The sequence below is a fragment of the Brassica oleracea genome, chromosome C3 (assembly GCF_000695525.1).
Source record: "Brassica oleracea var. oleracea cultivar TO1000 chromosome C3, BOL, whole genome shotgun sequence".
NCBI classification, from domain to species: Eukaryota; Viridiplantae; Streptophyta; class Magnoliopsida; order Brassicales; family Brassicaceae; genus Brassica; species Brassica oleracea.
The window spans coordinates 39,192,481-39,202,242 of NC_027750.1; the positions used below are offsets into that span (position 1 = coordinate 39,192,481).

At 37.8% G+C, this 9,762-nt stretch overlaps 2 protein-coding genes across 2 annotated transcripts; both read left to right on the forward strand.

The window, feature by feature from the left end:
• Window positions 1-3,546: 3,546 nt before the first annotated feature.
• On the forward strand, window positions 3,547-3,951 carry LOC106330582. The gene has a single exon (XM_013769026.1). It carries the CDS (start codon window positions 3,547-3,549, stop codon window positions 3,949-3,951), a length of 405 nt encoding a protein of 134 aa, XP_013624480.1.
• Window positions 3,952-7,638: 3,687 nt separating this feature from the next.
• Window positions 7,639-8,253, forward strand: LOC106330583. Its single transcript, XM_013769027.1, has one exon. The coding sequence runs from the start codon at window positions 7,639-7,641 to the stop codon at window positions 8,251-8,253; it is 615 nt and encodes a 204-aa protein (XP_013624481.1).
• The last annotated feature ends 1,509 nt before the right edge of the window (window positions 8,254-9,762 follow it).

The following is a 9,762-nucleotide window of genomic DNA, read 5'->3' on the forward strand; positions in this document are numbered from 1 at the left end:
AAGATATAATCTTGATCATTATCTTTGTGTTTGCTTGATTGCTTTGATCATTAATCATGTTTAGACTTAGATCAACTAATGATTTAGTGTCTATCATGATAATGAGTGAGTAGTCATCTTTGAATTCATGGGTTAGGATGATTAGGATGATTTTAGGATGATTAAGTGATGATTGATCTAAAATGTTTAGAGTAGATTAATATGTTTCCTTGCTTGATTGAGTGATCTTAATGCTAATCTAGAGTTGGCCATTTCATATTAGAAATCTAGACATTTCATTGTCTGAAAGGTGTTCGATGAAATGTCTGAGCCAACTAAACATGCTTTTAACTTACCCTACCAAAGACATTTGATGCTAGGGGAGTTTTGATAGTTGAATGATTTGTTCTTAATGATTGCTTGATTGACACAAACCAAAGACATTTGATGTTTGATCAATGAGAGTAACTGAGCATTTGTCTTGACAAAGAACTTGCTTAGAATTGTTATCTAAACTTAGGGAAATGTGTTGATTGAAACCTTGCCATTTTAGATTGAATCTTAGTCATTTGAAATCAAATTCCTATACCCATGATTCCTCTTTTATCCATTTGCTTGAAAGTTTGCTAGTTAATTGTGTTAGAGTCTTGATAGTTTGATCTAATCACTTCACTATATTGGATGCACTTAGCTTAAGTATGAACTTGTATTCTCATTGAATTGAAACACTTAGAAATGGATTGACATCTAAAATACTACATTGATTTGAACCTTGGACCCTTGAAAAGTCTATTTCAGTCTTCAGTGGCCAATTATGAACACAATCAAGGAGGGAGAGTATTGGTTCTGTGAAGGGATACAGTCCGTATGAATCCAATATATAAGTCAGACCAACTGATTACTTGCTCAGTATGTTTAAAGAATGAAGAGGAGTCTTTTGCACCTTTGTGTATGCAAGTAATGGAGTTGAGGAGAGGAAGATGGTATGAGAGGATTTATGCAATCATTAAAGCTCCCCTCTATTTCAGAACAGAGCTTGGATACTAATGGATGACTTTAATGAGATTCTGGATGGTGGAGAACACTCTCGCTACTCCCAAGATCCTATCTGCCTATTGGTATGAAGAACTTTCAAAGGGTGGCTCGATATTGCTCTTTCACTGATATGAGTTGTTATCAAGGACCTCTGTTTACATGGTGCAAAAAAAGAGATGAAGGAATAATTTGCAAAAATTTGAATAGAGTTCTATTAAATGATGTGACATATATCAGATTCGCTAATGCTTACTCTGTCTTTGAGGCTGGGGGCTGCTATGACCAAATGAGATGCAAAGTCAAACTCATCCCAGGAACAACCAAGATTAAACGTCTGTTCAAATATGTAAATGCCACTGGTAAGCTACCAAGTTTTCTTCCCATAATGGATGAATATTGGTCTTCCAGAGAAAAGCTCTTCCATTCAACTTCTCGAAAAAACTCAAGGACTTGAAACCTTTGATAAGTGATATTGGTCGACAGCAGTTGGGGGATTTATCAAAGAGAGCTAGAGAAGCCCATCAAGTTCTGTTTGAGAAAGAAAAGAAAACATTAACTACTTCATCGCAAGATGATATGTAGGAGGAAGCAAAGGCGTATGAAAATTGGTTAACGGTTGCTAGTCTAGAAGAGGATTTTCTCAAACAGAGATCAAAACTTCATTGGTTAGCGTGGGAGATCAGAATAACAAGACATTCCATAACTCAGTCAGAACTCGCCAAGCTCAGAACATGATCAGTGAAGTCACGTGCTCATGACTTCACTAATGTTGTTCGGTCGGTTTTTCAGATGGGATTTTAGCCTAAAGGAATCAACTCTACCATTCTTGCGCTTATTCAAAAGAAGACGGAAGCACCATGTATGAAAGACTATCGCTCGATTGCATGCTGCAATATGTTGTACAAAGTGGTGTCCAAAATTATTGCTAATAGGCTCAAAGTGGTGCTCCCGAGTATGATCACTGAGAACCAATCTGCGTTTATCAAGGGAATACTCTTGATAGAAAACGTCCTACTAGCCACTGAACTGGTTAAGGATTACCACAAAGCTGATATCAGTCCAAGATGCACTATGAAAATCGACATTTCAAAGGCTTTTGACTCTGTTCAATGGGATTTTGTACTGAAAAGTCTAAAGGTTATGGGATTTCCTGAAGTGTTCATTCACTGGATCAGGTTATGCATTACTATGCCTTCCTTCTCAGTGCAGGTAAATGGGGAGCTAGCTGGATACTTTCGGAGTGGTCGGGGATTACGACAAGGTTGCTCACTCTCCCCATACTTGTTTGTGCTATGTATGAATGTTCTCTCACTAAAACTCGACAAAGCAGTGGAGGATCAGAAATTTCAGTACCACCCAAGGTGTAAGTCCCTATACCTTACTCATTTATGCTTCGCAGACGACTTGATGGTCTTTGTAGAGGGGTCGAAACATTCAATAGAGGGTGCTATCTCTGTCTTTGATGAGTTCTCCACTTGGTCTGGTCTGAATATCACCATTGAGAAATCGACAGTTTATATGGTGGGTGTCCCAGAACATACACGCATCTCTATCTTAGAGAAATTCCCATTCGCAGAGGGTGAGCTCCCTGTGAGATATATTGGCTTACCGCTGATGACGAAGAGGATGATGTACCATGACTATCTTCCACTGATAGAAAGTATACGATCTCGTATAAGCCCATGGAATACTCGATGCCTTTCATATGCAGGACGACTGCAATTGATCCACTCTAAACTAATGAGTATAATCAACTTATGGTCGTCAGCCTATAGACTTCCTGGAAAATGTTTAAAAGAGAAAGTGTGTCTATGCTCTGCTTTTCTCTGGACATGATCGGAGTTAAAGACTTCAGGTGCAAAGGTGGCGTGGAAGGAGGTTGCAAACCAAAGTGTGAGGGTGGGTTGGGACTCCGACCACTGAAAGAAATAAACATTGTAAATGAGTTGAAGCTCATTTGGAGAATACTATCAGGAAAATCTTTATGGAGTAAGTGGGTTCATAAGAATCTGATCAAATGGAGGAATTTTTGGGAGTTGAATGGTAAGAGTCAGTTGGGTTCCTGGATGTGGAAGAAGCTTAAAGCTTCGGGATAGAGATCAAAACTTCTATAAAGTGGAGATAGGTAATGGAAGAAACACTTCCTTCTGGTATGATTGCTGGTCTGAGCTAGGTGTAGTATCCAAGCTGTTAGGAGACAGAGATGTTATTGATATGGGAATCAGGAAAAGTGCAACAGTGGAAGAAGCTTTACTTACTGATGGGAGAAGGAGACGCCAGAGAACACAGATGCTAAACAAGGTCTAAGAAGTATTGAGTTCATTGAGGCTAACACATGATTCGGAGAAAGGTGATACTAGTCTATGGAGAAGTAACGCTGGTTATAAGACTCAATTCTCTCCGCAAGAGACCTGGTGTCTTATAAGAGAGGTGAAAGAGGAATGTAATTGGCTTCAAGGGGTATGGTTTTCGAAAGCCACGCCCAAATTTGCCTTTATCACTTGGTTAGTAATGTTGGATCGCCTATAAACCATGGACAGAGTGTCGCGATGGACAAATGGGGTGGATCAAGGGTGTGTTCTCTGCAACTCCTCCCTGGAGTCACGAGATCATCTGTTCTTTGATTGCTCATACTCCTCTGAAGTGTGGGAGTACCTCACCAAAGGAATTCTAAAACGATCCTACTCTCCTAAGTGGATTGAAGTCAAGAAGATTGTCTCGAACAATACTGTGGCAGTGGAGAAAGGTTTTTGTCTTAGATATGCTATGCAAAGCGCCATCCATGCGTTGTGGAGGGAGAGAAATAGAAGTAGACATGGAGAGCCTCATACTCAGGTCCAAGTGTTTAAGAAGATTGTCGAGAATAGTATAAGAAACAAACTTAGCTTGAACAGCAAAAATGGACCCAAGAAACTTAGAGGAACTCTTTCTTTTTGATTTGGCAGTAGAGAGTAAAAGTAAGTATAAAAAACAATCTATAGATACTGAAACACTTGGATGTAAAAAAGTTTTTTTTTAATGAATACCAATTTAACATTCATTAAAAAAATAGTGATATTGAGAAAATTAAACAAACTGAAAACTTAATTAACTGTTTCTTTAGACTTTTTAATAATTTTACTTCCAAATTTTCAGATATTTAACTATCCACAGAATTTTAACTTGATTAAAAATCACTTTACAAATTGTGTTTAGAGGATCATCATCAATGTATAAATTTTGAGAAGTCATCTCTATTAAATTGTCTATGTTGAATTATAATGAAAAGGAATGGAAACTACTTACTGTATTCCAAAAGATATATTAGTGGTTCAAAATTTAAGTGGTTTAACTTCATTCCAGAATGTATTAATTTTAATAATTTCATAAATTTTATATGTAAGAATCTTTGAAACTCTTTACAAATAATTTCATAAATTTTATATGTAAGAATCTTTGAAACTCTTTACAAATAATTTCATAAATTTTATATGTAAGAATCTTTGAAACTCTTTACAAATAATTTCATAAATTTTATATGTAAGAATCTTTGAAACTCTTTACAAATTTAACAAAATTTTCAATTCTTAAAATTTAACAGATCTCTCAACTTTAATATCAGCTAACTATCACTAATCCCCTTAAATTTTGCTTTTATGTTTTGGTAATAAAATAAAAAATAAGTAATTTTTCAAGATAACACTTTTTACATAATTACATTTTTATGACATTTTGTAAGATTTCTTTCAATATCTAGCATCTTCCCCTTAAATTTTGTTTTTATGTTTTGGTAATAAAATAAAAAATAAGTAATTATTCAAGATAACACTTTTTACATAATTACATTTTTATGACATTTTCTAAGATTGCTTTCAATATCTAGCATCTTAATATGATTCGAAGACTATACTTGTATTCACATGTGGTGTAAGTTTTGATTGAGTTCATAGAAATGGATCACATCGACACATGACCTACAACTACTTAATGAATTAAAATTGAGCTGTAAAAAAGATTAGCCCAAACTTAAATAATATAACATCCACTTCGAACCTGTTATACGTCCCGCTGACTATTAATTTTCCCCGGAGTTTTATAACCCGGTTTTGAAAAAGTAGGAGAAAAAACAGATTGAAAATTTAATCGGGATTTCCAGGTTTGTGGAGGCATCACCACCCATATTAGAGCTTTATTTATTACTGTTAGACTGTAGTGTCAGCAAACAGAATTTTGGTTGATTTAGACCGGATCTAAAACATTTTTTGGAGCTATAGCCATGCTCCTTGACCAGACGATTGAAGAGAAGTAGGCATGACATAAAATTCGGAACCCGAACCGAAAAACTCGATCCGTTATCCGATCTGAAATGTAAAAATACCTAAACCGATCTTGTAAGGTGGTATAAAAAATATCCGAACCCGAAGTGTTATTAACCGAATCCGAACGGGTAATCCGAAAAATCCAAAATTAATAATCAATATAAATATTTTGAAATATATATAAGTATTTCAATTATTAAATTCAATATTTGTGGTGATATGATATATAAAATATAAATATTAAAATTTTAATAAATACTTTAAGTATATAATTAGTTATAAATAAGTACTTTATAATCTGCTCGTTAAAATAACAAGTCTATTCTCTATAAGGTAATGCATATTGTTTACAAATGATGTTTGTTTTCATGCTTGATTTAATTTTTTATTGTTATTTTAGTAATGTTATGTGTGATAGATTAATTTTTATTTAATTTAGGTGTTTTTTTATGTTTTGTTTTAAAATTTTATTTTTTACTTCGGCTATATCCGAACCAAACCGATATAACCCGAATCCGAACGATATATGATTACTTTATGGATTTTAAGATGCAATACAATTGAACCGAACCCGAAGTGTTATTATCCGAACCCGATCCGTACTAATAAAATTTTAGTACAGGACTTAGGAGCATAAACCCAAAAATTCGAAAATTCAAAAATTGGAACGGATAATCGAACAGGAACCCCGAACGCCCAGACCTAAAGAGAAGAACAAAATAAACTCACACGTATAATTAGTTGGTACTTACCGCAACATGTTGAATATGTAAGTCTCCTAAGATGATTAATAACAGAACACGACTTTAAAAGAACTTAAAGGGTTCATATGTAAGGACTCCGACCATATAGGACGACGACCTACAACAATGCTACACTTTTACAATATATAGTTAATGTATTGTTTTTGGGCTATTTACTACAACAAAGACATTACTGATTATATGTCAGATTCGCTTACTATACGATTTCTAGAATATAGAGAAGTGAAAAAACCCCAAGGTTTCAAATTCGAAGTTTCTCTATATGTTTAAGTGTATATATTATACATATTAACTCAAATCAAACATAAATAATCTTGCCTAATCTAATAAAAAGCTAACTGACCTTTCCGACGTCTTATATTGTTATAGGAACACAAGATTTTATTATTCAAAAGGAAAAATGTTATTGTTGTTAGAAGATAAATATGGAAATTGGATGATTATCCAGCTTGGACACTTGTCCTTCTCCTCTTGTTAGTTTTGCACCATCACCACTGCAAGTGTTAGTCCAATGGTTTTGTCTTTGTGTTTAACCAACTTCTCCTTTCTATATAAAGGGTTTCATGTTCACTTGTAATAATATATATGAGCAATTAGTTTTACCTATCTCTCTCCCTCATAACAAACAAAAACATCACTTTCATCTCGCCCTCTCTCCCACTATCGTTTCCTTCTTCTTTCTTATATACAAAACACATAAAAGAATAATATAATTAATATTCAGATATATAAATACCTCACCTTTATTACACAACACGTTATCAGTACGAGCTCTCATATACCGGTGAAGTCAATCAATCCGGAAGCTCTAACCAACCGAAGCTTATCAATCCGAAAGTTCTTAAACCAGCCGAGGTAATGTTTAAAGTTATGTATTTCAATATACTTAATTTATTTAAATTTTATTATTGTTCCGGAGTGAGAGACTAGGCCTTCTCCGCTTATTTTTCGGGATGATAGGCGCTACCTTCCCCGACTGATCGTTATGGTAGGCTATGCCTTCACGATCAGAGAAACACGTTGTTGGACCCAATTTTGGCCAATACCATAATGAGCCACGATCAAAGGCATGAACCTTAAAGGACCGGAGCCCGTAGCAAGAATACGAGCTCGAGAAGGAGTCGCCGAGGTCGCGGAGATCGTGCAATCGTGGAGCTACCACAGAGATCTCGAAGTCGACTTACTATAAAGGAAGAGGAGTGGAAACAGAGGAGGACACGTTGAAAACCCTAGAGAGAGCTACACATTTACATCGATCTTGTTGTCTTCCCACTTTTAGATTCTTTCTTTACCGATCTCGTTTGTATCACTCGATCTAGTTCAATTCATTGTATTCGATCTTATTCATCAATAAAGTCCATTTTCACCTATTGGAAACTATTTAACATCGTTGTGTTCTAAAGATATCGTTGCCTACATCATTTGTCTTCCCTAGATCAAACCTCGATCACTATTAAATACTTAGTGTAGATTTTAGGTTATACATTTTAGCGCCGACTGTGGGGAAGATAAACGAAAAACATCTTTCCTAAGAAACCGATCTAAGTTTCCTAAGCGCGACTATGGATTCCAACCAAGTCCGACCTGATTGCTTCGGATCTATCAATCTCGAACTACTCAGATCGGGCAAATCGATCACGTCAAGAGAGGTCGATAATCTCGATAAACGCTCCCATACCTCGCGAGGAACGATTAACAGTCCCACTATCACCGCATTCGAGGATACACCGCAGAAAGGGGAAATCTTGACTTTCCACAAGCATGAAACTGTAAAGCTCGATATGCCCCACGATGACGCCTTAGTGATCGCATTAGAAGTAGGAGGCGTCGCCCTCTCGAAAATTTTTGTCGATACCAGAAGTGCTGTTAACGTCATTTCACAAGAAACGCTACGGTCGCTCGAACAACCGGCCCCAAAGAGCAGACGAGAAGCGACCCCCCTCGCCAGTTTCGAAGGAAGGTCGATCCTTTCGCTCGGGGTCGTATTATTAACTACGAAAGCCTGCGACCTGAAGCAAAAAACAGAATTCACTGCAGTCGATCTTCCCAGGCCTTTGATGCTTATTGTAGGACGCCCCTGGTTACACCAGATGAGGGCAGTTCCCTCAGTTTATCACCAATGCGTGAAGTTTATGTCTCCAACCGGAGAAAAGACCATACGCGGAAGCCAAAAATAAGCTTGAGCCTGTTACATGTCCGAATTCCGAAAAATGCCACAAAAGGAGGAGAATATCCCACTCGCACGCGACCTCAAAGACCCCGCTAAAGATCTATCCAGTACCGTCCCTCTGGACGAAAGTTGCCCTGAAAAAAGCATTAACATCGGGAACGGTTTACCTCCAGAGTTAAGGCACAATCTCTTGTCGTTCCTCGAACAAAATATCAAAACGTTCGCTTGGTCCGCAGCAGACATGCCAGGAATCGATATCAATGTCACTTCCCACGACCTAAACGTCGATCCCACATTTAAACCCATTAAACAGAAGCGAAGGAAGTTGGGTCCCGAGCGAGCCAAAGCCGTGAATGACGAAGTGGATAAGCTACTGAAAATATGCTCCATTCACGAATTCCAATACCCCGACTGGCTAGCAAACCCAGTCGTGGTTAAAAAGAAAAACGGAAAATGGAGAGTGTGTATCGACTTCACCGATCTCAACAAAGCATGCTCGAAAGACAGCTTTCCATTGCTGCATATCGACCGGCTAGTAGAAGCCAGAGCCGGACATGAACTACTCTCCTTCATGGACGCATTCTCTGGCTATAATCAAATCCTCATGAATCCCAAAGACCAGGAAAAAAACGAGCTTCATTACGGAGCGAGGAACATACTGCTATAAAGTGATGCCATTCGGGTTAAAGAATGCCGGAGCCACTTACCAAAGATTAGTAAACAAAATGTTCTCCAAGCAACTTGGGGAAACAATGGAAGTTTACATAGATGACATGCTAGTAAAGTCGTCGAAAGCAAGCAACCATGTTCCCCAGTTACAAGAATGTTTCAACATCCTCGAAAAATTCAGAATGAAACTAAACCCAACCAAATGTACGTTCGGATTAGCCTCTGGGGAGTTCCTCGGCTACTTGGTAACCGAAAGAGGAATCGAAGCCAACCCAAAGCAGATCGCAGCACTCGTCGATACCTTGCCCCCAAGATCGGTCCAAGAAGTACAATGCCTCACCGGGAAAATAGCCGCATTAAACCGTTTTATATCCAGATCGACCGATAGATGCCTTCCTTTCTACAAGTTGTTGAAAGGAAATAAGAAATTCGAATGGAACATCGAATGCGATTCTGCCCTAAAAGAGCTCAAGGCGTACATCAGCGAACCGCCCGTGTTGTCAAAACCGATCGTAGGAGAAACCCTCTTCCTATACGTCGTGACCTCCGAACACGCAGTGAGCGGAGTCCTGATCCGCGAAGAAAGCGGAGAACAAAAACCAATATATTACGTGAGTAGGTCGCTAGTCGACGCCGAAACCAGATATCCCGTAATGGAGAAACTCGCACTAGCGGTAGTAACTGCCGCCAGAAAACTGAGACCCTACTTCCAATCTCATTCAATCATAGTAATGACGTCGCAACCCCTTCGGACAATACTTCACAGTCCGAGCCAATCCGGCAGGCTCGCAAAATGGGTAATCAAGCCCAGCGAATATGACATAGAATACAAACCACGAACGAGCTC

Excerpts from the sequence above, each read along its gene's own strand:
- LOC106330582 (XM_013769026.1), top strand. The coding sequence starts at position 3,547 with ATGGACAGAGTGTCGCGATGGACAAATGGGGTGGATCAAGGGTGTGTT.
- LOC106330583 (XM_013769027.1), top strand. The coding sequence starts at position 7,639 with ATGGATTCCAACCAAGTCCGACCTGATTGCTTCGGATCTATCAATCTC.